Genomic DNA, 27,866 nt, shown 5'->3' with positions numbered 1-27,866 from the left:
TAAAACGTACACAGAAATAGTCCTACACTACTTTTAGTGCTATAGTGTTATGTTGCTGTGGAAAAAGTGCACATCAGATCTACACAGGTAAGCTTGTGTTTTGCAGGAAATTATATTATTTTCATTTTTTACATAAAATGGTCACTGCTACTTAGTGAATTAAATGTTTTAACGAGTTCTGTAAGAAGACCCCTTTTTGTGAAATTTCCATTCTAAGCTTGTTGTCTTCTATGAGCCAGTGTCGCAGTGCAAGGCAGTAAACCCCACCTAATATGTATAGTCTTCTTCAGGTTTAACTTAAGGTAGAAGCTTCATAACACATTGAATTTAATAAAATTAGCATTGGAGCCTATAGGAAGTGACATTAGTGGTTTGTAGCCTTTTTGAACATGCATTTAACACCTTTTTATCTTCACAAGTATTGCATCTATTAATGTACGAATACTCTACTACCCACAATACTCTACTACCCACAATCCAAATTTCCAACAAGTTTAACTATTCATTTTTAAGTTTTACTACATAAGACCGGTCAGATTTGTGTACGAAGCAATGCAACTCATTCGCATCTGTATAGTGCAACCTCAATATGACGCGTCCAATACGCGTGTACGCACCTTATCGAGAACCCTGGTCAAATTGACTGTTCCTTTCGACTATTGCTTAGAGTTTATCAGTTCGATAATTTTGTTATTACCTTCATTTAAAGCTTTAAACCTAAGTTCACCAATAAGATGAATGGACGTTCTTAGCCAAAAATGGCTTTTACGTCTGTTTTTCAAGCCTTTATATAAACTTCGTGTTAATATTTTCCAATAAAAATCGTGTGAAGTAAATTTTAATGATGTAACAAAAATTGCTAGTAAAAGGAACGTAAATTGTATATGAAAGTTGCGTGAATGGAACATGAATTTTACATGAAACAAACGTGAACATCACACGAAAGAAGCATGAATATTGTATGTTAAAGCCATGTTATGTTTCGCTCAATTCACATAAAGTTCAATGATTTAGAAGTTTGAAACAGTAAACTTAAACATTGTTCTTAACAACGATACCGAAGTACATAAGAATACTTGTATATATGTATATACATACATGTATGTGAAGTTCATCAACGGGTGAAGATGGTATTATGAAGATTAAAAACACCAATTTGCATCTTTTAGTAGGTTGTCTATTTACATGTGGTCAATCCATGTATAATTGGCCGTGTTTTACCTGAAGTGTATTTTATTTATTAACTTAGAGATATTTAAGGTATTCATTATATATCTACCTAAATCTTTGCTTTAAACTTTACAATTTTCCCATAAATATTTAAATCTCTGATTCGAACTTCAATTGTTATTCATTGGTCAGCTAAGAAGATATATATCATTTGAAACCGTTATGACCTTCCGACATCTGAACAATGGTTCACATAAAGGTAGGGTAAATTTCTGATAGATTTCTTTTAATTTTTTTCCTCATAGATGATAAATTTATTCGCACAACTATAAATTACTGAATTTAAGGACAAAAACAATACAAACAAGTCTGAATTGTTGTACGCATAATTAATTCATTCAGTTAGCATTCATTTAACTAGGTAGTCTTTTGTTCAATATATTACAATAGTCTTAATTTCGCCATATGGGTGTTATGAATTTGAATGGTTTTGAAGTAGTCAAACTCAATTAGTTTTTTCTTGGCCTGATTGTTATACGGGTCAGTATCGGGAGTGTGGGAGAACACTAACCCTTACATACATACATTCATGTTTAAGAATGTGAACATTTCAAATTTTCCCGGATGTCACCATTTGAATGGATGCACTCAACATCATCTGACATTTATGTTAATACGTAGAAGTTTAACAGTGATTACTTCCTTCATACAAGAAAAGGTAAGTGGTTTTGTAACGAAATTCATTTAAAAGATGATTTTCACTTAATTCGTAGAGTTATCTAGAATGTAACAAACATAGTATTTCACCACATAAATCGGTCAGATTAAGACGTCAGAAATGAATGGTTTGTATGCTGTGTTTTATTTGGTTCTATATTTAAACAAGTGTTACTATGTACTTTTATATATTTTATAAAGCAGCTACATGTAGCATTGCGGACAAGGAAATTTATCCATATTCGTCATATCGGTTTTCCGTTATGAGACAGGTGTGAAGATCTTTATATGATCGAGTTTTAACAAAAGAATATTAAATCGGATAGTACGAATAATGTTATATTACACTGGAATATTTTCTTCGTTTTAGAATCTCTGTAAACGACCGTCCAGGAAGAAAACATGAAATCACTGAATTTGTCAAATTTCCTTGAAGACTGGAATGAAGAAGTTGGACAGAATGTTGTTGTCAATGCTGTGATTTTGTCTGTCTATTTAATGATAGGAGTTACTGGGAATATACTAGTGTTACTTGTATACAGGACAAAACTGAAGAATGCTCCTTCTGAGCGATATTTCATACCGGTCCTAGCATTATCTGATATATTTGCCACTATCTTTGGTTCGATAAATTGCTTTTTGCTTGATATCATGCAGGCTAATTTTACAAACAGTATTCTGTGCAAGTATTTGTTTTTCACTATAACGATATCAGCGGCTATGTCAATATTCATATTGCTGAGCATTGCGCTTCAAAGATATTTACTAATCTGCCGTAAAATTTCCATCCGCCTGTCTGTACGCAGAGCTATGGTTGGTGGGTCATTTTTCCTATCAGTTGTGAGTGCTGTTCCATTCCTATTTAACTATGGGATAAATGATTTCTACAGTGAAGAAGTTTTGATTGGAACCCGATGTGGTAGGCTTAAAGAATCAAATTACGACGAAGGCGTTGGCTACGCCATATTCTTTGTCGGGTTTCTCGTGTTTACATTGAGTGCTTTAGTATTTTTCTATGGAAGTATAGGGTGTGTTATTTATGGTCAGTTCAAATCAAAGAAAATAAAGTCAAACAATCACGGAAACGACAAACAATCTGACGAGTTAGAATTAGACAGCTCTGGTGTCGAGTTCAGTTCGTCGCCGACACCAATCAGCAATGAAACTACTTCTACATCTTATGGTGTTCAAGGAAAATATCAAATAACAGATTCGGGCCACCAAGAAGAGGGTAACTATCAATTAGATAATGCAATAGCGGAAAAAAATAAAAATAAACAGAATGCTCACAATGAAAACCCCATAATAAGACGAAATACACATGTGAGACGCCGGAATAAAAAGCTGAAGAGGAAATTCTCTATAATGTTCATGGTTGTAACAACTGTATCATTAGTTTGTTACTGTCCCGTCGGTTTGATTGTGGTGTTGGAGGGATTTGATCCGGATTTCTGGGACAATTTGTCCAGGAAATGGTTCCTAGTCATATTGTGGCTTTATCATACTTATATTATCAACAGTTGTGTCAATCCTATTTTGTACGCATTTTTAGATTCAGAATTTTATGCTGCATTGAAATCAGTTTTAAGATGTTGTCAGCGGTAATCAGATAAATAAAAAATGCATTGATGAGAGGTACTTTATAAATCTTAAGTTACTTTTAATACTCAATATCCGTTTCTTACACCGGTGTTAGTATCATCTTATGTAACAGAGTTTTATGAAAGGATTAGTCACCTATTAGCTAAATGGACTGTATCAATGTTGTACTTCACACATCATATGATCTTCAGGATTCATTAAGGATATTGCTATTGATCTATAATAGGTTTTAATAAAGGTTCGAGATGGATAACATAGAATATATAGTTATTTTTATGACATAAAGAATTTTTTAGCAAATAAACACATTGTAACATTTATAGAATGCTATATAAAGAATAGGATGTATCTATACAATACGAGTTTCTGCTCCTGACAATACAATACACTATCAAGTATTGTACTTGGTCTTTAAGCTCGGCTTAACTTGCGACATGTAACAATATCGGCCGTCATTAAAGGTCTATACGACAGTTACTTTTGGCAAGGTTAAAATGTGGTATATGTGGTCGGATTATACTGATATAAAAAGTCTTGACATACAGGTTTAACGTCTAAGGGTTGTGACGCAGTATATATCTGCGGGGAACTACCGGTAAAATGTTTTAGTAAAACATAAAAATGAAACTCCACGCATTCTTTCTGTTATATTAAAAAAATCTATATAACAGCGTTTAGAGATAAAACTCAATTTTCGTATTGAATGTCATATAAATAGAATAAAAGAAAGTCGTTTGTATGAACAACAGGAATGACAAAAACTGTTAATTAAAAATTATTTTTCGGACAGATTTCTGACAATCAATGTGATTTGAGATACAGGAGAAGATAATGAGATTGAGAATATTTCAAAAGACGATGACATTGAGGATTCAATGGAAAAAAAAAACAATGTGTTTGGTGAATATACAAGCAGTGTGAACGGGGATACTTTGACAATGTGAACGGTCATACTTGACAATGTGAACGGGGATACTTTGACAATGTGAACGGTCATACTTGACAATGTGAACGGGGATACTTTGACAATGTGAACGGTGATACTTGAGAGACGGTACGGTAGGGGTTATTTGACAAGAAAAGTGATGTATACGAGACATTTCAAAAAGAAAGTTTGTTTAGATAGAATGATCGGGAATACCTAGAAAGATAGTGTGATAGGTGATAAGCGTGATTGGGGATGCTTGAAAAAAAATACAACGTGGTGGGCTTTTTTTTTTAAATAAGACAATATAAAGATGATTTTGAGGAAATCATTTTTGATTGGATACATTTTGGGGAAGAGTTTGATTAGAGAAAATCAGGAAGACTGTGTGGTACAATGTAGGGATTACAAAGGAAAGCAGTATTTTGAAGGTGATACTTTAGAGAAGAGTGATTGGAAATACCTGCGAAGACAGTATGATTAATGGTACTTAAAAAAGTTTGATTGCAGATATTTAAAACTAAGGGTGATTTGGAATACTTGAAAATGAGGGTGATTGGGATATTTGAAAATAAGGTTTGGTTATTTGGGATGCTTGATAATAAGGGTGATTGGGATACTGAATATCAGGGTTATTGAAGATATTTGACAATAAGGTAGATTGGGATACTTGAATGTAAGAGTAATTGGGGATATTTGAAAATAAGGGTGATTGGGGATACTTAAAAATAGGGTGGTTTGGGTGCTTGACGGGACAATGTGATCAGTGATACTTGAGAAGACTGTATGATAAGGGATATGTGGGGAAAAAATTGATACTGGGGAAGACAGGGTGATTAGGGATAATAGGGTTGACAATAGGATTGTAGAAACTTTAGAAGAAAATATGATTAACTCGTACATTGGTCTATGGAAAAATGGCGGGGTAGACAAGACGTACTCACGATAGCTCTACGAAAAAGTGTAATTATACCTGGTGGCACAAGGTTTAAGTGACTCTGTGTTGTTGAAGATGTTTCATGGACAATTCGCTAAAACATTAAATGGGTAAAAAGAAAAGAAATAGGAGTAACTCGTCTAAATCAGGACTTACCCCACCCGAGAAAATTGTAAACAAAAACGAAAACATGGCGGCGACCACAACGATACCAAGTTTACCCAATATGACTTATCCCAAGTCATAACACAAGCAAATCAGAGTATATATGGTACGAATAGCCCTCAACGTTCATACATAGAGCCATCTATAATGCAAATGCCACAAAATACTTCACAAATTGGATTCAGGTCTCTACTCCCACCACCACCCATGTACCCTACCCAGCCACAGTCTAGTACACCAATACAACAACCCATAGTATCCAACATCCAAGGCAATCCCTGTATGTCAAACACAGAACCTATAGTTACATCAAACACAGATATGGCACTACATGTCATCATACAAAACATGAATATTATGAATAATAGACTTGAAAATGTAAACACAACCAACAATATGATTCAAAATAAACTTCAAAACTTGATATGCTGGAAGAAATAAATACTAAACTACAAACTGTTGAAGCTAATATAAACTCAATGAAAAAAGAAATCAATGATATAAAAACACTTCAAGACCAGCATTCAAGAACCTTGGCAAATGAGGAAAGGCATCATTATGTTATAGAGGATAGAATGAAATATCTTGAGGAACAAAATAGGATACCTGAAAATCAAAATAGAGAATTACATGAACAATATCTGAAACTTCAAACCCATTCTATGAAGTACAATCTAATTTTACTGGCTTACCTGAAAATACAGGTGAAACTAGAGAAGAAACAGAAAATTTAGTAAAAGAATTTATTAATCAAGAACTGAAAATTGAAGGTGCAAACACAATTGAATTCCAAAACGTTCATAGATTAAAGCCACTGCGTGACGGAAAGCATCGTAGTATAATCGCAAGATTTACAAAATATGATGATCACCAGAAAGTTCTTGGAGAAGCAAATGAAAAACTTAAAAATAGCCCAAGATATTCTGTTTTCCAACAGTATCCAGTTGAGATTAGCGAGCGCCGGAAAGCACTGATACCTAAACTAAAAGAATTTCAAAGGCTCAAGCGAAATGCAAAAATAGTGTATGATACCCTTATTGTAGACGGTCAGCCGTACGTTCCGAAACCCCGTGAAACACCTCACATTCCAGGTATGAACTAGGACATCACATCAGACACACATGAACGATCACGACCCAATACACAACGACAGGTAAACAAATTGAGAGTGACATTCGTTAATGTTTGCGGATTAAAATCAAAGCTTCTAAATGTTGACTTTATTGAACTAATTCAAGAGTATGATATTATATGTTTTTTAGAAACAAAACTAGATAAATTTGATGTTCTTGATGTACCACAAGGTTACGAATACGTTACTAAAAATAGGAAAAATGTCAAACGAAAGTCCGGTGGTATTATTGTTATGTATAAAAAAGAATTTTCGAAATATATTAATTTTATAAAAGCAGAATCTGAACTAGTACAGTGGTTTGAAATTTTGCCAGATTATACAGGTCTTCCACAAAGATTGTTATACGGTTGTGTGTATATACCGCCAGAAAACTCAAAATATGCATGCCATTCTGCATTTGAGGAATAAGAATCAGAATTAATTTCATTTTCACATAATTTGAACTATATTTCCCTTTTTGGTGATTTTAATGCAAGATCAGGAAAAGCAGATGATTTTGTAATCCCTGATGATGCGCTTTTTCAAAACCTTAACTTACTTAATGAATTTGATGATGATATCATTGATAATATGTATTCATATAAAGTACTACAAGAGAATAATATATCTCTTAATAGATCAACTCAAGATGTTGGTCGGTGTAACAATTATGGTCATAGATTGATTGAAATGTGTAAACGATTATCTTTGTATATAGCAAATGGTAGAGTTTCCGAAGATAGAGATATTGGAAAAACTACATGTAAAAATATCAGTTTGATTGATTATGTACTTGTAAGCCCGAATTTGTTCTCATTGTTTGAAGAATTCTGTGTATTAGATTTTGACCCTATGATATCAGATGTACATAATAGAATAAAATTTACCTTGTCATTCGCCAAAGAAAAATTAAATCCCAACATAAATGATACACTTCATTCATCTACACGTGTGAGATGGGCCCCTGAAAAGTCGGAACAATTCCGGCATGCTATAACGGATCCACTTTGTGATATTGATGTTAAGTTAGATAAACTTTTACAATCTAACGAAATAACTGATGAAAAGGTAAATGAACTAGTAAATGAATTGGTAAATATTCTTACTTATTATAGTAAGAATGTTATGGGTGGTGTTAAATCTGCAAATCATAAGTATAAAGCTAAACAAGGAGATAAACCTTGGTTCGACAAGAAATGTAAAGAAAAACGCAATGTTTTTCATAGTGCGAAGAAAGAATACAATACAAATAAGAGTAAAAATGTTCAAACTCGCTTGCAAACAGCAGCGCGAAACTATAAACTTCAGTTAAATGTGAGTTTTGCTCAATACCAGGATAAATGTGCAAATGAATTGCGAAAATTTAATTCTACAGATCCGAAAAATGTTTGGAAATTGTTGAATCGATTTAATAATTATAGAAAAAAATTCACCAGCTATTCCTCTTGACGTTCTTTATGATTATTTCAAGAATTTAAATGCCGATGAATCAAATGATGCATCGTTCGATTTAGATGATGAGGATATTAATCTTTCGGCCTCTGATCAAGAGATAGCTAATAATATTCTCAATGCTCCGATCTATGAAAACGAAGTCTTGAGAGCAATCTCAAATCTTAAAAATAACAAAGCACCCGGTACAGATGAAATTAGTAATGAATACTTGAAAAATATACCCGTAGATCATATTGGTACATTTTGTAAATGATTCAATGTTATATTAGACAGCGGAATTGTACCGGAGAACTGGCTTGTTGGAATTATTAAACCAATGTATAAGAATAAGGGGGATGTAAACGACCCTGATAATTACAGAGCTATCACACTTATTAGTTGTCTGGGTAAGTTATTTACTTCCATTATAAATGAAAGACTAACAGATCTTTCAAATGAGATAAGTCTGATTTCAAAGAATCAAGCTGGATTCAGGAAAGGCCATTCAACTGCTGATAACATATTTGTCATATATGCTTTGATTGCATTATATCTATCAAGCGAAAAAAGCTCTTCTGTACCTTTATAGATTTTAGAAAGGCTTTTGATACGGTTTGGCGCACCGGACTATGGACTAAACTTAGGCGTAGTAATATTAGTGGTAAATGTTTTGATGTCATTTTTAATATGTATAACAATATTAGATCATGCGTTCAATACCGAAACGATCGTTCAGAATTCTTTCCTTGTTTGATAGGAGTCCGTCAAGGAGAAAACTTGTCGCCTTTCCTTTTCTCTATTTTCCTGAACGACTTGGAAGAATTCTTTAGGAATGCTGTTGGTCGACCATTAGACTTTATTCTAGATAAATCTCATGATGCTCTGCAGATATATTTAGAGATTTTTGCACTGTTGTATGCGGATGATACTGTTGTTTTTGCAGAAACGAGCGACAACATGCAGAAATCGTTAGACATATTTTCGGCATATTGTGATACATGGAAATTATCGGTTAATACTAACAAGACTAAAGTTATGATATTTTGCAAACGCAAACCACGGCGACTGCCAGAGTTTAAACTTAATGATGCATCACTTGAAATTGTCGACAGTTATAATTATTTAGGATTATTGCTTAAGTATAACGGCTCATTCACTGATGCCAAAAGTAAATTGGTTGAACAAGCTGAAAAGGCATTATTTGCCGTTTACACTAAAATTCGAAACTTGAATTTACCTATCGACATTCAATTAAAGCTTTTTGATTTTATGATTGCTCCTATTTTATTATATGGATCTGAAATTTGGGGATTCGAAAACACAAATTCCAAAGAAAAGGTTCACTTGAAATTTTGCAAGCGCATTCTTAATGTTAGAAAAAGTACGCCGAACTTCATAGTGTATGGAGAACTTGGGCGATTCCCTTTAGACATAGATATAAAGCTGAGGATGGTGTCATTTTACTCTCTCCTCCTCAAAAACGAAAATAAACTAAGTTGTATTGTATTTAAACTTATGTTTAATTTACATTTTGATAATGTTTGTAATTTTAAGTGGATCTCGTTCCTGAAGTCATGTGGATTAAGCTATATATTCACCGATCAACAATTTATAGATTTTTCTTTATACAAACAACTAATTAAGCAGATATTGCAAGATCAATTCGTTCAAAAATGGCATAGTGACATTGATAACTCCACTAGAGGATCTTTCTATGAGTTATTTAAGCATAACTTTGGTCTTGAAACTTACTTACTTCGTTTACCCGAGAAATCCCGAATCTGGATAACCAAATTTAGATCATCCAATATAAAATTTCCTATAGAAACAGGACGATGGCACAATATACCTAGACATGAACGAATATGTAGCTTATGCAACGAAGGTTTATTAGGAGATGAGTTTCATTATTTATTTGTATGTAAAAATTCTATTGTTGTAAATCTTAGGAAGCTATATGTACCAAAGTATTTTTCATCCCACCCATCAATACACAAGTTCAAGGGTATGTTTTCAAATTGTCATACAACTTTGTTATCTAAAATTTCCATGTTTATCAAAAAACTGTCAGCTATATTGTAATTTAATGCATATATTTTATGTAATTTTTGTATATCTGTCTACCTTGCCATTTTCATTAATTGTATTTGTATTTGCCTCATGTTACACATAACTTGTGTCTGAGTGAAATAAAGAATCTTGAATCTTGAATCTACATCGGCAAAATTGCATCATATGTTTTTCATACGTTGTTAAGTAGCAGTCCGCATAAGAATCGTGCAGTGGGTGATTTATCGAAGTCAGATATTTTATCCAATAATAATATAATACAATAAATAAAATGAAAAAAATGAAAAATATTTTCACCGTTACCATAGCAACGACCACTCCTTAGAAACCACCAATTTTTGGCCTAATTATCACAAAAACATCACAATTTGAATGTAATTTTATATATCTAATGGTAGACCTAACCACTGAAACATCAAAAATAAAAAAATGTAACCTATCTTTGTTTTTTGCTCATCTTAACCCGAAATCACCACTCAAAAAACCTTTTCTTCTTCTTAACGCTTTTCATACTAACATTGTCCTGACCATAACTTTTTTGTCTTTTGACCTAGACTTCTACTATTTGGTATGTTTGTACATCATCTTAGAGTAGAGTGTAGCGTACCAGAATTTGTGACATTTGACCTTGACCTTTAACATTAAGGTCAAATAACATAAAGAGTTTGGCAAAATACCATACAAAACTTTGTCTTGGCCATAACGTTTTTTGTCTTTTTACCCAGATATCTGATATTTAGTCTGGACCACGATTTTTTTTTTTTTTTTTTTTTTTTTTTTTTTTTTTTTGTCTTTTTACTGAGACATCTGATATTTTGGTATGGGCCTATATTTCATCAAATCGAGGCGTCACGTACTAGATTGGTTGACATTTGAACTTGACTTCATTGACAAATAACATACCAAATTTTGACTTAGTGTTAATGAGGACGGATGTCGTATGACTGATATTATTTTTTTATTTATTAATTTCTGTATATTGAGAGAATTCAATTAGACCCCAGAATAATATTTCTTGTTTTTATTGATCTTAACTTGACATGATATCCCATTTCCATTTTTTGAGCTCTTGTATTACTGAAATGCACATCTTCTTATCAAAATGTCTCAGGATTACATTCTTTTGATTTCCGTTGAATCTTGGTTCCCCTTGATCAACATTAACATGTAGATTCTTTTTATAGAACATTTCAAAATGTTTTGTAATTTTGTTGTTTAAACATAATGTCACAATACCGTGACTTACTCAACATGGAATTTGGTGGCAGAAATTTAGATAAGAACAATTGGAAAATCAGCATTTATAAATATATCATAGAAATATTATAAATGGATAACTAGAGGCCCAAGAGAGCCTGAATCGCTCACCTGGTTTACAATTTGCTTATTAGAAAATCTTGACAATGAGACAGGCTAGGTTAAAATCAACTGAATAGTCAAATGCAGCAAATGCTTTTGATAACATTTATGATCTGAACCAGAATTTTGCTGAAGGCAACAGTTTTTGAATTATTTTTAAAAAAACTGCCTTCCGACCCCTATGTTCCGTTTTTAGTATAGGCAGCCATATATATTCATGGATTATAAATCACAAGTCATTTCGATCACAAATACACTAAATAACTAATATGCTTTATTTCCATTAAATGATCTCATATGGTTTTAAATTTAAGGAGAAGATTTTCCAAGTTGTACATGTACATGTGAAAAAAAGTGTTTCAGTAATCATGATTCCTACATTAGTATATGAATCGTTTCGAAAATTTCGGAATTGGTGTGTCTTATGATGCTGAACAATATAACCCCTACATATTTTAAGCTATATACAAAAACTGCCTTCTGACTTTTATGTTCTATTTTTAGTAACGGCGGCCATGTTTTTTTCACGGATTAAAAGTACCAACAGTCATATTGTGTGGAATACTCTAAAGAACAAATACGCCAACTTTCATTGAATTATGTACAATGGTTTTAGATAAGATTAACTAAGTTGCTCATGCAAAAACTGTTTCAGGGGCTGTAACTCCTGAATCAAAAGATAAATTCTTTTGAAAATTCTGGCATAGGTCTGTCTATATTACTCTCAAGAATTTTGCTAAGGCCAATAACCTTTGAGTTGTTTGCAAAATATTTCTTCTGACCCCTATGTTCTATTTTTTAGTGGCAGAGGTAATGTGTTTCATTTCGGTCATTTTGTGTGAAATACCCTACGAAACAATTATGCAAACTCTAATTGAATTCACCACAATGATTTTTGAGAAGAATATTTTCAAAGTTGTACATAGGAAGAATGCCAAAAAGGCTGTTTTAGGTGTCATAACTCATACATTGGTTGTCAATACCGTTTTCAGAATTTCGGCATAGATCTGTCTCTTGATGCTGAGAAATATTATCCCCAACCATGATTTCGCTTAAGGCAACGGTTTTTGAGTTATTTGCAAAAAATGCTTTAGACCTTTATGTTCTATTTTCAGTAACGGTGGCTATGTTTTTTCACGGATCCCAACGGTCATTTTGTGGACAATTCTCTAGAGGTGAAGATTTTCGAAAATTTGTCGACGATGACGGACGCCAAGTGATGGCATAAGCTTACTTGGCTTTTAGCCAGCTGATCTAAAAAAAAAAACGTTTGTTTACTTGCCTGTTACCTTATTACTTGTAGCGGTCTAGAAGTTATGAGTGAACCAAATATGGGTAACCTATAATTATGCATTTCATCTTGTCTTGACATTTAAGAATCAATTGTATAATTAGAAAATGCGAACTACTTTTATACAATATAGTCAACAAGTTTCTACTTATTATTGCCCATACATGAGATCAGAAGTAAACTTTAACACGGTCAAAGAAATGTAGATACTGCCCTTCACTTGGATGCTGATTCGCTATCCTCAATGCATCAGTATATAACTTCAGTTATATGATCCTGCCTTTTATATTGATTGAGGTACATTTATGATACCAGAAGTACTAAATCATGATGAAATCTTATAAAGGTGAAAACACTTCGTAAACGTTCATAGAAGTTTTTGAAATCGATACCCCTTGGTGCTAAAGCTTTTCTGAGAGGAATCTGTTGTGTTAAATAAAATCTGACACTTTATTACAAATACGAGCTAAACAGAACAGTTGTAAATGTTAATACCGTAGGAGGGTGTTTTGGGAATATCACAACCTAGCAATGGGAAATAAACAATTGGAAAATCGATATTGTATTTTCTTTTTGTATATATAAGGCCTTAGGGTAGTACTTGTACCCTAATCACATTAAAATAAATTTGAATATCATTCAAAAACCATTTTATGCGTGATCATTTATTTCCCATTTAAGGAAACTAGCACAAGAACTGGCTTAAATTGTGCATACATTTACATGCCATTTATATGATAAACACACTAAAGAATTTTGTGGTCTACGTTTTCCGTTTTAGCAACTCTCTTTAGATATTTTGGTTTAGTCTTAATTCGTAGGTACCAGAAATGAATTACAATTGATACCTGGTCAGTCAATATATCTTAGGAATCACAACCAGGTTCATTATGAATTTGACTATCTTCGGATTAGGAAGTTGATGAAGTCTTGGAAAATCTACGTGTATGTTTATGTCTGTGTTCAAACCCAGTTGAATAGGTTAACGCATATAGAGGAATATGTCAAAGAAAATAAAAATCTAATTTTTTGGTTACAATATCATGATTTAGTACTTTTCACACCTCATTAAATATAAAAGGTAGGATCATATAACTGATGTTATATACTGATGAATCAAGGATCGTGAATTAGCTTCCGGGCTAAAGTGAACTATCAGAAACCTATATTTTACATTTCATTGACTATGTTAAAGTTTACTTCTGACCTCATGTATGGGCAATTAATAAGTAGAAGGATCATGTAACTTTGTATACTATCATGAATAGTTCATATTTTCTATATTCAATTGATTCTAATGTGCCACTACGAGATGGAGTATATAATTGTAGATTTCCTAGAATCTTGGTTCCCTTGATAACTTTTTCCTATGTTTGGTTTATTCATAGTTTCTGAAATGCTACACACCAATATACTATACCCGACGCATCCCAATGTTGGATACTCGAGTGAATTTGTTCGTAAGAGGAATACATGTATAAGGACCTAAATAAAAAGGAGTTAGATTGTTAAATCAGGCATTAGAAAATGTTGCAACAAAATAAAATTTAAAAAAAAAGATTTTTGAAAATGATTTTAAGGCATTAGAAAAGATAGTGACGAAATAAAATTAAAAAAAAACTTTTTGAAAATGATTTTTCAGGCATTAGAGAAGATTGCAACAAAATAAAATTAAAAAAAATATTTTTGAAAATTATTTATTTCAGGCATTACAAAAGATTGTGACAAAATAAAATTTATAAAATATTTTTGAAAATTATTTATTTCAGGCATTACAAAAGATTGTGACAAAATAAAATTTATAAAATATTTTTGAAAAAAGTAACAATAACAACAGATGCCTACAACAGACACAAAGTGATGGCAATAGCTCACACTGACCTTCGTCCCAGGCGAGCTTGAAATATACGACAAGAAAACAAACCTTTATCTTCAACCTAAATTCTAGTACCCAGAATGGTAGTTTCAAACTCCAGACTTCAATTTCTTTAAGTTTTAATTAATCTAAAGGTAAAAAATCATCCTATCTAGAACATTACACTCTACCTTAATATGATTTACTTTCATACCAAAAATATCAGATATCTGGGTAAAAAGACGAAAAACATTATGATCGAAACAAAGTTTTGTATATTTTGCAAAATTTTTTGTGTTATTTGACTTGGGGTCAGAGGTCAAGGTCAAAGGGCATCTACATAAAACATTATTCTCAGCTTTGGTGTGATATACTTAAATGCCGAAGATCAAATATCAAAGTAAAAAGACCTAAAAGTGATGGCAGAGACAAAATTATGTATCGTATTATGCAAAAATTTTTATGTGATTTGACCTTAAAGGTTAAAGGTCAAGTTCAAAGGTCACCAACTCTGGTACGCAACACTCTGCCCTGAGATGATGTACCAACATACCAAATATTAGAAGTCTAGGTCAAAAGACAAAAAAGTTATGGTATGGACAATGTTAGTATGAAAAGCGTTAAGAAGAAGAAAAGTCTTTATAGGTGGTGATTCGGGTCCAGATGAGCGAAAAACAAAGATAGGTTACATATTTTTATATTTGATATGTTTCAGTGGGGAGGTCTAGCCACACATCAATGTTTACATTTGGATAATATCTTCGTTCTAGTGCTGGCAAAACAGGTCTGAACATAGCCTACTTCCGTATATTTCAAAATGTCAAAAATTAAGAATTTTGGTTGCTATGGTAACCAGATTTAAACCAATCAGATTGCTTTGTACTTTATTTTAAATTGTTTTCCCTAAGTCACACTTCATTAATATAATTATGTGGTTTGACAAATGTCCACCATTAGATACATAAAATTACATTCAATTTGTGATGTTTTTGTGATAATTTGGTCCTTAATTGGTGGTTACTAAGGAGTGATCATAGCTATTGTAACGGTGAAATTATTTTTCATTTTTTTCAGTTTATTTATTGTTTTTCCAATATATCCAACTGATTTAAAGTCAATTCGGATAAAACATCTGACATCAATAAATTACTTACAGTGAAAATTGCATGATTCTTAGGCGGACTGCTACTTAAAACACAAAAAAAAAACATATTGAAAACATTTGTTTTTGACTTATGAATTAATTCTTCAAAAAACAATTAAATAAAAATCATATTGTAATTATTACTCGAAAGATCTTCAGATATGAAAAGATTGTGATTTCGTATGATTTTTGAATGATTTCATATATTTTTAAATGCACGAAAACTGGTCCTAAACATGTCTCCATATGTTTCAAAACATATGAAAACATATGTTGCAATTTGCCTGTGTAAGACAGTCTAACTGATGATACTTTATATACGTGTGAAATACAATGTGATTGGTGATACTTGGGTAACGATCTTGATTTGTGAGGTCAATGTGGTTTGAGCTCTGTGAGACGACAGTGTGATTAATGATATTCAAAAAGACAATGTGATTAATTATGATTCAGAGGACTAATGTGATTGGTGAAGCTTGAAAAGGCATGAAGAAGACATTTTTATTGGGGTATGCTTCAGACGATGATTTCGTTGACCGAATTAAAATTTGACAGGTACCATAAGCATTCAATCGTGGAAATATCTTGTTTTGGTTTGTAAAAAGTAAATCATTACTTAAAAGACATCATTTTAATGAGGATACGTCTATTAGTACGTTACTGTAACATACTTCTATAAACCTATAAACACTCCTTTGAAGCGCTTATTCCTCCCCGTCAAATTATGTAGAAGAAAATGTTACGGAAATAGACTAAATATTTTTGTATTTATTGTAAGAAACTAGACTTGCGTTGTCAAATTTGCCATAGATGTGTATGTACCTACTTATAAAAAGGGTGTGTAACTTATATCTTTTAACTTTCAAGAAATAACATAATTATATAACACGTTGCAAGATTGTTTTCCTTATGCAATCCAGTGTTAGATTGATAGGGAGAATGGCTGCAATTATTATGCAGGAGAAACAATATTCCATTATATTTTTTCTCGGAATTTAAAAAAATCGGTCATTTGTCATTTAGGAAAAAGATGTGTATATAAGAAAAAGAACGGATACGAATAAGCGAAACAAATGCATAAGAACGATGATAAAAATACGCTAAGACACGTGACCAATATCTCGTGACTGTGGGTGGTCGTATGAAATCTTTTGTGGTGTTAAACTTTATTAATAAAGCCTTAAATGTAATTTCAAAAATAAAATAGTTTATTTGATTCCTAGGAGGAAACCAATGACAAAAGTATTGAAACTGCAAAGTCGAAGGACAAGGATAAAAATTGTTTTGTTAATTTTTGTGATTCTTTTCCAGTAATTGATGTTCTGATTTATTTTTTTTTATATTTTTTTCTTTTTCTTTCTATTTTGTTTTGCTTTGTTTTATTTCTTATTTTAATCTTTTTGGGTTTTTGTTTTTGTTTTGTAATTATATTTGTTATCTTGCTTGTTTGGCTGGAGGGGGTAATTGTTAAAGTTTGTTTTAACGCTAATGCAGTTGCTGTTGATTTTTACTAATACGAAGATGGGTTTTTCAAATCATAATCTTTGATTTAGCAGAATCTTATTGATGAAACTGTATATTATACATACTTGACTGAGCAAGAGCAAGCGGACGTACTTTGAAATACATTGCCTTTTATGTTAAAACGCGGCACTTGAAAACATCCTAAAGCATAGGGTGAATAACTTCCGTTTATCAAATCTAAAGACGAAATTAATTTCATCAACAAAATATATGTTCACTACTAACATTAATTCTAATGAATAAGGCTCGTAGCATTCTATGTAATTTCCTTAATTCTTGATGGGTTGTGAGATTGGCCAAACTATAGAAGGTGTTTATGGGATGTGAGATTGGCCATACTATAGAAGGTGTTTATGGGGTGTGAGATTGGCCATACTATAGAAGGTGTTTATGGGATGTGAGATTGGCCATACTATAGAAGGTGTTTATGGGATGTGAGATTGGCCATACTATAGAAGGTGTTAATGTATTGTGTAATTGGTCTCACTATTGAAGCTGATAATGGGTTGTGGCATTGACCTCACTATAGAAATTGTTTATGGGTATTGAGTTTTATCTAACTATAGAAGCTGTTAATGGGTTGTGAGATTTGCTTCAAAAGTTGTTTGTTTATGTGTTGTGAGATTGGGCTCTCAATTAGAGATGTTTATGGATTGTTAGATTGGCTTCAATATTGAAGTTGTTTATGGGTTGTGAGATTGGCCTCACTACATAGAAATTGTTTAAGGGTTGTGAGATTGGCCTCACTACATAGAAGTTGTTTAAGGGTTGTGAGATTGGTCTTGCTATGGAAGCTGATAATGGGCTGAGGGATTGACCTCACTATTGAAGTTGTTTATGGGTTGTGAGAATTGCCTAAAAAATTGTTTGTTTATGGGTTGTGAGATTCGGCTCACTATATAAGCTGTTTATAGGTTTTGAGTTTTGCCTAACTATAGAAGTTGTTTAGTGGTTGTGAGATTGGTATCACTACGGAAGCTATTTATATTAAGCTGACGAGTAGATGAAGTAGGGTATACTTCATTCCAACATTGGGAAACACACCTGTTCAATTGTTCAGTTAAAGTACTATTTCCGCGGAATTGAACCCAGGTTTTAGTGTTAGAGACTTTACATAATTATCGTAATAATTTAATAAAACTGAATTAGATTTTTTAGTAAATTGATACAGGCTGATTCAAATTTTATGGCGATGTTGTAGTTATACGTCTAAAACATTTGGTTTCAATGTTAATCACATTTGTTATTTAGTGAATAGCCCAAAACTGATTTTTCGTAATGATGTCTTCCATACGATTTTATCCTGTAAAACGTAATATTAAGATAACAGAGAAACAGAATCTAACCCAAACTTACTCGGGGAAAATTCGTACTTTCAACAAATACGCTAAATTTTCAAACCGCGAAAAAATACCATTCATACCGTACGATATGAAAAAAAAACTACTAGATTTGAACGTGTTTTTTTATAAACAAGTCCTTAAAAGCGTCGAACTTGACGACTTGTAGTACATATATGACTTTCAGATGTTGTTCTACCATATCTTTGAAGTGAAAAATGGAACAAATGCAAAATTAAAAAGTTTCTAGTCATCTCGGTGCAAAAATATATGACAAACGTGACAATTATGAATTTTCTTGTGCAGTAATATATCAGCCCCCTGTTGTATATGGTGTATATATTTCCCGCCTGTTAAGATAAACCAGGACCAGTAGCGACTATTATCACTTATTAATGTGCCATTATTGCATGAGAGATCGAGGTTATAAAAAATACGACTCCTTTTTTCCGATATCCAGATCTTATTGAGAAATATTCTGTTTCTGACACACATATATGATGGATTTTCATAATATCAAAATACTTTTCTGTAGATTTTACTATATATTATCATTTTCATGTTGAACCTGACGCGTCTACCCCACAAAGTTCAAAACTTATTTTGATGTTTTCTAGGATTTAGTAAATTTTTAGTCGCAGTTAGTTACTTTATTTTCTTCTGTTTTTAGTATCTTATTTACCGATTTTAACTGGTGGCAGTTTATGCTGCCTGTTTCTGCGTGATGTCTACGTAATTTACAGAGTAATAATGAGAATGGGTATGGTCCAAGAGACAATAACTTAATCGGGATGAAAATTTCAGCCCAAGGCCACTCATTGGTCTTCAATGAACGACGAGGAAATCCTCATACCACAGGGCAGACTGCAACCGGCCCTAATTAATCATTATACACAGGTACAGCGAAAGAGTTATTTTACTCTATATAAATACGTTCGTGTACTACAAAGTACTTTTGTAAGTTTTATAAAGCAACCACATGTAGTACTGTCATTTCGGTTTTCCCTTATTAAACAGGAATTAACATTTATGTGTGATTGAATTTTTAATCAAACACTGAAAGTTGTCGATGACGCTAATGTCAATGAATATTAATATTGATAGACTAAATTATGGTTGCTTTCAATGACACATTTCTAAACATGCATTCTGTTTGATTAAAAATACGTCGAATCGTAAACAATGTAAAGTCGTTCAAAAACTGTTTTTACATTGTTAAATTTACAAGTGAAACTGTTAATTTTGTTTTATATAATTTAAGATCTGACAAAGTTCTGATGAAAAAAGTAAAGTGATTGAAATAGTTGGTCAGGAGACTGAACGTTAGATTGAGTATACTTCGTGGTATTGTTGGTATTGTCGGACACTATCCATACCAGATATGAATTTTTTTTTCAGCAAACAATTCCTAAAATTTGGATTCCTAAAACTCAGTTTCCGCTATATAGATGATGTATCATCGTAAAACAATCCTAGTTTCGGGGATTTTATACATCGCATCTACCCCAAAGAACTTTAGATGAGGAATACTACAGACAGCCTAATAACTTGACCTACACTTAGAGATCGATGGTAAAGGAAAATTATAATTGACCAAACTATACAACAAATGCAATGACTTTTCATTCCGTATTGTCTTGTCGACTTTTCTTTCGTCAGCGGCAACATCCCTTCAGCACCTGCGTATGGAGTTTTCATATCACAACTCATAGTTATGCCGTAATTATGCTCCTTTTGTATCGCGCTAGACTTCTTAAAATTAGTTTTCTTGAAAGGGTTATGTTGATAGAAGATTGAAGTCATTACTGCAGAAGTTTTAAGTTCGTCACCATAAACTCGTGGATCGTTATGGTGTATCCATCTGCACCATGAAAACTGATATGCTCAACGTGTCCTAGTTTTTCTTTCCTCTTTCGTCTACTATTTTGAGTTTTTATGTGCAACTCGGCGGGGTTTCTTGAAAAGCAGAGGACGCTTCCCCTACAGGTGCACCTGACCAATGCTCCCTGTTTTAGTGGAGTCCGAGTTGTGTATTTACTATTGTTCCTTTGTATGTATTATTTTGGTTATTTTAAGTTCTGTGTGGTGTGTTTCTATTTTCCATATCAGGTCTTTGTCCCCGGATAATAATCTTTTTATTTCCGCTAGAATCTTGGTTCCCTTGATTACTCTTGCATCATTTTCAGCGAACATTAACAAATTTCGTCGATTTATATTTTATAGCATTGCAGAATGGCATGTGTTTTGCAATATACTCTTATCTCCATAACAAGGTTCTGCGCGTGTCCATAAAAATTAACTTGTTACAATCAGATTCAGTATACTGTATGGGAAATACACAATCAGATTATAGTTTAGATGAAGATTATTTTCATCCCATAAGGAAGACAATCATGTATACACCCTATAGCATAATTTATACGTTACTGCGAATTATATCTTCTCGTAGGCGTAATTCGGGTTAATGGCCGCCATATGCTGAATAGTGTGTCGGAAAAACATCACACATCTACGCCTGTTCAAAATTAAGTATACGAGTCCAAGAGGTCGCTTAACAACTCTTCGCTACTGTATAAAGAAAAGTTCCTTTTCACTTTGTTTTAGAATACCGCTATATGTGAGCGACCGTCAAGAAAGAGACCATTATGGATTCAATGAATTCGTTGTGCTATTTTGAAGTCTGGAATGAAGAAGTTGGAGAGAATGTTGTTGTCAATGCTGTGATTTTGTCTGTCTATTTACTGATAGGAGTAACTGAAAATATATTAGTGTTAGTTGTATACAGGACAAAACTGAAGAATGCTCCTTCTGAGCGATATTTCATACCGGTCCTAGCAGCATCTGACATATTTGCCACTATAGTTTGTTCAGTAAATTGCTTGTTGCTTGATACTATGCAGGCCAACTTCAAAAACAGTATACTTTGCAAATACCTGTTTTTTACGATCACAATCTCGGCGGCTTTGTCAATATTCATATTGCTGAGCATTGCTCTTCAACGATATTTACTAATCTGTCGTAAAATTTCCATCCGCTTGTCTGTCCGCAGAGCTATGGTTGGATGGTCATTTTCCTGTCAGTTGTAAGTGCTGCTCCATTCCTATTTAACTATGGGATAAACAGTTTCTACAGTGAAGGAGTTTTGATTGGAAGCCGATGTGGTAGGCTTAAAAAACCAAATTACGACGAAGGTGTTGGCTACGCCATATTCTTTGAAACAAGTCATGGGAAAGACACGCCACAAAAGGGTAACTTACAAATAGATAAAGCATTAGCGGAAAAATCAGACACTCTATTTGAACAGGACAGTCAAAATAAACAGACTGCTTACAATGATACACCTAAAATAAGGCGAAACTAACATGCAAGACGTCGTAACAAGAAACTGAAGAGGAAATTCTCTGTTCTGTTCATGATAGTAACTATTGTATCATTAGTTTGCTACTGTCCCATCGGTTTGATTGTGGTGTTGGAGGGATTTGTTCCGGATTTTGGGATAACTTATCAAGAAAATGGTTCCTGATCATATTGTGGCTTTATCATACTGATATCATTAACAGTTGTGTCAATCCCTTTTTGTACGCATTTTTAGATTCAGAATTTTATGTTGCGTTAAAATCAGTTTTAAGAAGAACTCTAACTTATTTCATAGAATATTAAACACAATGCATCTTAGTATATTGTTATTTGTTCTAACACGTATCTTAATGGCAAAATTCTCCGTCACAACATGACTATAGAACGCTTACATTTACAAATTAAAAAATCGTTTTACCTGATTAAATATGTGCAGTATTAAGACGAGACTAAGGGAGTACCTTGGAAAACAAAATGATAGGAGATACTTAAGAAGTTTACATAGAAACACAGGGTGATTTATGATACATAGGAAGACTGTTTGACTGAAGAAACAAAAAATAAGTTGTGATAAAGCATATATGAGAAGACTGTGTGGTTCAGGATATACGAAAAGACAGTGTGATAGAGGATACATGGAAGGACAGTGTGATAGGGGATACACGAAAAGACGGTGTGATAGAAAATACAAAGACTGTGTGTTTGAAGATACATGAGAAAGGGGCTTGATTAAAATAAAGTTTTCGTTAACAGTAGACAGGTACTTTAGAAAAATAAATGTTGGTACTTCTAGGGTTGCAAGTAGCCAAACATAGTCTGAAAATGAGCCTTTTGTTCATGAAGATATCTCAAGTCAGGTTTATAAAATATTATGAAAAGAAGAAAAAGGAGAGTATGCCTAAGCAGCGCATATTCTTCCCTGTCAAATTATGCAGAAGTTAAGACATTAAGGAACTAAACTGAAGATTTTTATAATTATTGTGAACAACACAAGTGTTGCCGGATTTGTCTACTATTGCATGGCCTTTGATCTGATAATTTGTTTCCAAAAATACAAGTTCGTGTGCATGTTTACAAGAAGGGAATATTAACACAATGTTTTACTTACACAACGATTCATCTTACAAAGAATAAAACTCTTTGTTTGTATGTTATATAATACAACAATTCATTACTATGCTACAGAGTTGGACTGCGGATAACAACAACATAGTGCAAGAATCTCTAGCTGTGCGAAGGTTATGAGAACACACTAAAGAAGCCTTTTTATTACCATTTTTCATTATTAGAGTTAAAAAGTCAAACATATTTTCCCTTTTAATGACATTTACATCAGTTTATGGAATGTAAAAATGGCTGTATTAGAGTATATATATAACTATGTCGGTACTTTTGGTCATTCGCCTTTGTGTGAAAAGATTGATTGATTGATTGATTGATTGATTGATTGATTGTTGGGGTTTAACGCCCGAGCTGCAATATTTCAGCTATCTTCAGGCGATGAACATGAAATGATGATGAAATGAAAAAAGGGATGGGACACAAGGATAATAGGGTAGATAATTTTTGATTGCCACAAGATGAAAGGGAGGGAGGAGTAGGGTCGGGCAATTTAGCCTCCTGTGGCGGAGCGCAAAGGTTCCTACTCCTATCGAATACCACAGCAGGATTCTTAAACAACGTGCGAGGAACGTGGCATCTTTCCCAACACGATGCACCCTATGGTTTGAGGTCAGGTTTTTGGTATTATAGCCTGACAACTCCAGCATATATCGTGCCAGGGGTACCCAATTCCACCACCTGGGCCACACATCCCAATTGCTCTGTGGGCAAAGCGCCTAGCCCGGCTAGATTTCCGAGCATTATTTAGTCGCCTTTTACGACAAGCTTAGCGCTGCTGCAGGCCTATTCTTTTGACACCCGGACCTGCACGGGGTTGTGTGTTGTCACACCTGTGGATATATGTTCTCATCCATAACAAGAACTTTATCTGTATCATATGATAATATAGGTTTATCGCAAGTTGTATATAAATAAAACAGTATTGTCTTATACACTGACAAATGAAGGGATAAAGAAACTTAAACGCATTTTTAGATAGCAATAAAATTGCATTGGAGATGAATTACACATTCCAGCTACAAAAAGACAATAACTTGTATAAGGACCAACCCCTGAAAATTCTAGAAATTTCTATATAAACCGGCAGCATACATCTTACCGAGTTTCAGGTTTGTTGTGTGACAATTAAGTCAATAGGGAAATTATCAAGTGAAGGAAACTTTATATAAATTAGGTGATATGAACATAAACATATTATGCCCTGTAGACATAAATAACATATAAAGACATACAACACATTCACAAGACCTACAAATTACACATACATGTATAGAGCATACATATATAAGCGCATGCAAGCTATATAAATATATTAAAAATGTTATTAAAATAATAGCAATACAGCTTAAGATTAAGCAGACACCACATAGAATTATAAAAGACCCATGCTATTAGGAGTATAAAAACACGGATGATGTTGCATTTATTTGTCGAGCCAACGATTACATGAGCATTCACTCTCTCGTGTTAAACAATATAAATGCCCTACCTGTATCGTATGTCATTAGATACTTCACTGCTGACAACTTGGTAAACTTCATACAGAAAAATGCTTTCAATGTAGTGGAACCAAATACTGTGAAAACTACCCTGAAAATAAAAAGACCCCATACATTACTTTAATCTCTGGTGGCCAAGCAACTGAGAATGGTGCAACGTGATCCTCGAGAGAAACAATTAGAAGCAACTGATCCAAATTTTATGTAATGATGAAGTAAAACAAATAATTTCCATTGGACATAGTTTCTTTTTCTGTATGTATTGGAAGAAAATCAAGGAAACCCGGATTCTAACAGTAATTTTTAGAAAGGAAAATAATCCAAAGATAACGACAAGACAAGGAAAATAAACACACACAACAAAGAACATGGCATGAAATCACACAACACGCACATTGAAAAAAAGGTAATTAAATAGAAATAGGCCTTACAATAAGTAATACAATGAAACAACAGCACATTATAAATAATTGTAGCTTTGAAACGATGTTACGCAGCATTTGTACTGAGGGAAACTGTAGAAACTTTTTTAGATAACGAATTTAAACAAAAACTATAAGAAATGTTATGGTCATACAGTGTATGTACCCCCGCCAACCAAAAGCCTCAAGTAATTAATAAACCGGAAGAAATATCATGGTAAAATTGTCATGTTGAAGCTGCAAGTGCGGCAACAAACTCCGAAACAGCGTCTGACGTTCGAAATTCACTCTATAGACGCTGCAGCCATTCTTCTCAGAAAATGAAAGAATCTTGCAAAATCGGGAAAAAGTGAATGGTTTTACGCGATGTTATCTGATCTTGAATAATGCCCGAGAATTTCGAAATTTTCAAGTTTTGACCGTCGTAAAAAACACAACATAAGTAAATTAAAATTCAGATAGATATCCAAAACCGGAAGTAAATGTGTGACCGAGTTCGTTATAGTGTATCCTGGTGTCGTGCTGAATGATTATCGAGATCAAGAACGATTTCAATCTTATAGCTGAAGAAAATGTTTGTAAGAGGTTTACATATTCATAATAAAATAAACAAATGATCTTTTATACTTTGATATTGGATTAGAAAAAATGAAGATTTCCTGGGAGAATAAATGTTATTAATATAAGATGATATCGTTATATTTTTTTTATGATTAATTCACGATGTTTTGCTGCGCTAATGTAAGATATTTTGTTAAACTTTTAGATTAAATCAAGCCATAAACATTTAAGTCAATTAAATAGTCACTTTCATTGTATATGTTTGTCCTCAAAAGTGTTCCGGGTGTTTACATTTCATTTGATATCATTTCATCGGGGAAAAGTGAAAACGAAAAAAATGCTATTGAATCCTGGCATTGAAGGCGAAGGTCAAGGGTTAAGTCAGTGAGAACATTTAAATGTATCACCAACATATTCACAGTTGCATGTGGAAAAATAAAAATCGGTCCATAAAAATAAAGGGGTCAGATCCATAGTTAAAAAACATACAGACACTCGAGTGTCATAAATGACAGGGGCGAGGACAAAACTATTTTAAATAGTATTTAAATAAGTGGCTACACAGAAAGAATTGTCGCATAAGTTTAGATATATTTTAAAACATATAGCAAGATGTATTCGGACAGATATGGATGTTTTTTTTAGGATATAAAAAACATATTAAAAATATGCATATTAAATTGTATATTATACAACATTAATTGACGAAAATTATGCTTTATTCGTAAATTAAGTCTCTTGGAAAACATATACAAAGAAAAGGATTTTAATTTATGTATGTTTCATATTTATAATCAATGTGTTAATGCTTAACGAATGTTTTCATATGTATTCCTTGATGGTGCTAAACATATGTTTATAATTTGTATTCCATGATGGTCCTAAATATATGAAAAGCATGCGACAAATATATGTTTTGCATGTGTTTTTCAAAAATATGACCAAAATGTGTGGCAATTTTCTGTGTACAGGAACAATCCAGCTCGTCGGTGGCGAGACATAGATTCATTCCTGGCATTAAAAAAAATAATGGTCTTTGAATTAGGTTGTTCTTGTTTTTCTTCTTTCGAGTCAAGACTTACGAGCTGATATATCTGTCAGTAGAACTCTCGTACTCGTCACACGTGATAGTCAATGTTCCTGATTTAACGGCGGAAGCGTAGTTGGTCATTGTGCTGCCATCTGTTGCTACCTCGATTTCTCCATTGCTGGTAGTGAACCATTTATTACCTCTCAGGTTGGATGGGAACTGGCAGCTAGTGTCTAAATATAAGGTTATAAATTCTTTGAAATTATTACGTTTGCTTAATTGTCCGTATTCTAAAGCGGGATTTTCTGGCCAGAAAAGAAAGATTTTTCGGAGGTGATCTTACTTGCATTTAAAAGGTGTAGCCTAGATTTTGTCTGTTCGGGGTGTTTGTTAATGCTATTAAGATGTTTGAAAAGTTCCTTGGATTGTGGCCCTTATTTGATATTTTTCTTACTGACATTAAGGCATATCAAATGCTTTTCTAAAGCAAAAAATATGAGTAAACTTAATAATTCAAATAAAGTATTATAGAATTTTATTATATAACTAAACGATCGATGGATGTTATATATAAGAAAGCAGAGAAGCTTCTCTTTTGATGCAGTTTTTGGGAGTTAGTGTATATTTGTCTTTTACTTTGTCATCGATCCATCGTTTTCTTTGGTTTTACGTTATAGGATGTTTTGTCCAAGCAGTCCTATATTCAATAAGCCTAAAAAAAGAGCATATAAACTTAGTACAATATGGTCTAACGTCCAACAGCTGATTTGCCAGACAAGCTGATCGAGGCCGTGGTCTAAACTGTACAAGTGAATTATCGAATGCCTTCAGTTCAAATATTTAGAATACCTTAAGTGACATTTTTAAATTTAAAAAGCAAGACGTCAACTTACCCGTTCTATGCGCAGCGCAAAATAAAATCAGGAAGCATAATTGAATAAGCATTTCTACATAAGAACAAGGAACAGACAAGTTTTAAACTTCATTCCGTCCTAAAATGATCTAAAATGCACTCCATTCCTAAACACACACAAGTTAGATTTGATGACATTAAAATCAGGCCTTTAATTCTTTTCTTATCGACCCAATGTAACATGACACGAAAATCAAGTAAAATAAATGGTAAATTCCACCTTAGTTGTATATGTTTAAAGATTGTAAATTTTCTATACAACTTTTTTTACGGAAGAGTAAACTATTGTCTTAGAGTATCTATAATTGATATTTA

At 33.0% G+C, this 27,866-nt stretch overlaps 2 protein-coding genes across 3 annotated transcripts in view; one reads left to right on the top strand and one right to left on the bottom strand.

Moving 5' to 3' along the window:
- The window catches only part of LOC148604410 (uncharacterized), a 54,515-nt gene extending 26,765 nt beyond the window's left edge, over positions 1-27,750 (bottom strand). The window contains exons 1-3 of the mRNA XM_088550621.1: positions 27,532-27,750; positions 26,691-26,871; positions 24,616-24,716 (exon numbers count right to left, since the gene is read on the bottom strand). Of these exons, the coding sequence (XP_088406747.1) occupies positions 24,616-24,716; positions 26,691-26,871; positions 27,532-27,583 (334 nt within the window). The 5' untranslated portion in view covers positions 27,584-27,750. The remainder of the gene's footprint in view (positions 1-24,615; positions 24,717-26,690; positions 26,872-27,531) is intronic.
- Positions 1,716-10,513, top strand: LOC148604411 (uncharacterized). Of its 2 annotated transcripts, none has more exons than XM_088548620.1 (2): positions 1,716-1,888; positions 2,258-10,513. In XM_088548620.1, exon 2 carries the CDS (start codon positions 8,752-8,754, stop codon positions 10,144-10,146), a length of 1,395 nt encoding a protein of 464 aa, XP_088404746.1. In that variant the 5' UTR covers positions 1,716-1,888; positions 2,258-8,751; the 3' UTR covers positions 10,147-10,513. The 2 variants fall into 2 exon arrangements, with proteins under 2 accessions (XP_088404746.1, XP_088404747.1); XM_088548621.1 differs by lacking the exon at positions 1,716-1,888 and adding an exon at positions 1,896-2,015.
- Positions 27,751-27,866: the final 116 nt, after the last annotated feature.

Source organism: Perna viridis, chromosome 10 (assembly GCF_037379345.1).
Source record: "Perna viridis isolate PV_CMFRI_1.1 ecotype Kerala chromosome 10, ASM3737934v1, whole genome shotgun sequence".
NCBI classification, from domain to species: domain Eukaryota; kingdom Metazoa; phylum Mollusca; class Bivalvia; order Mytilida; family Mytilidae; genus Perna; species Perna viridis.
This window is presented reverse-complemented; position numbering and strand designations above follow the sequence as displayed.

Bases quoted from the DNA above. Each gene is read 5' to 3' on its own strand.
- LOC148604411 (XM_088548620.1), top strand. From the start codon at position 8,752: ATGTATAACAATATTAGATCATGCGTTCAATACCGAAACGATCGTTCA.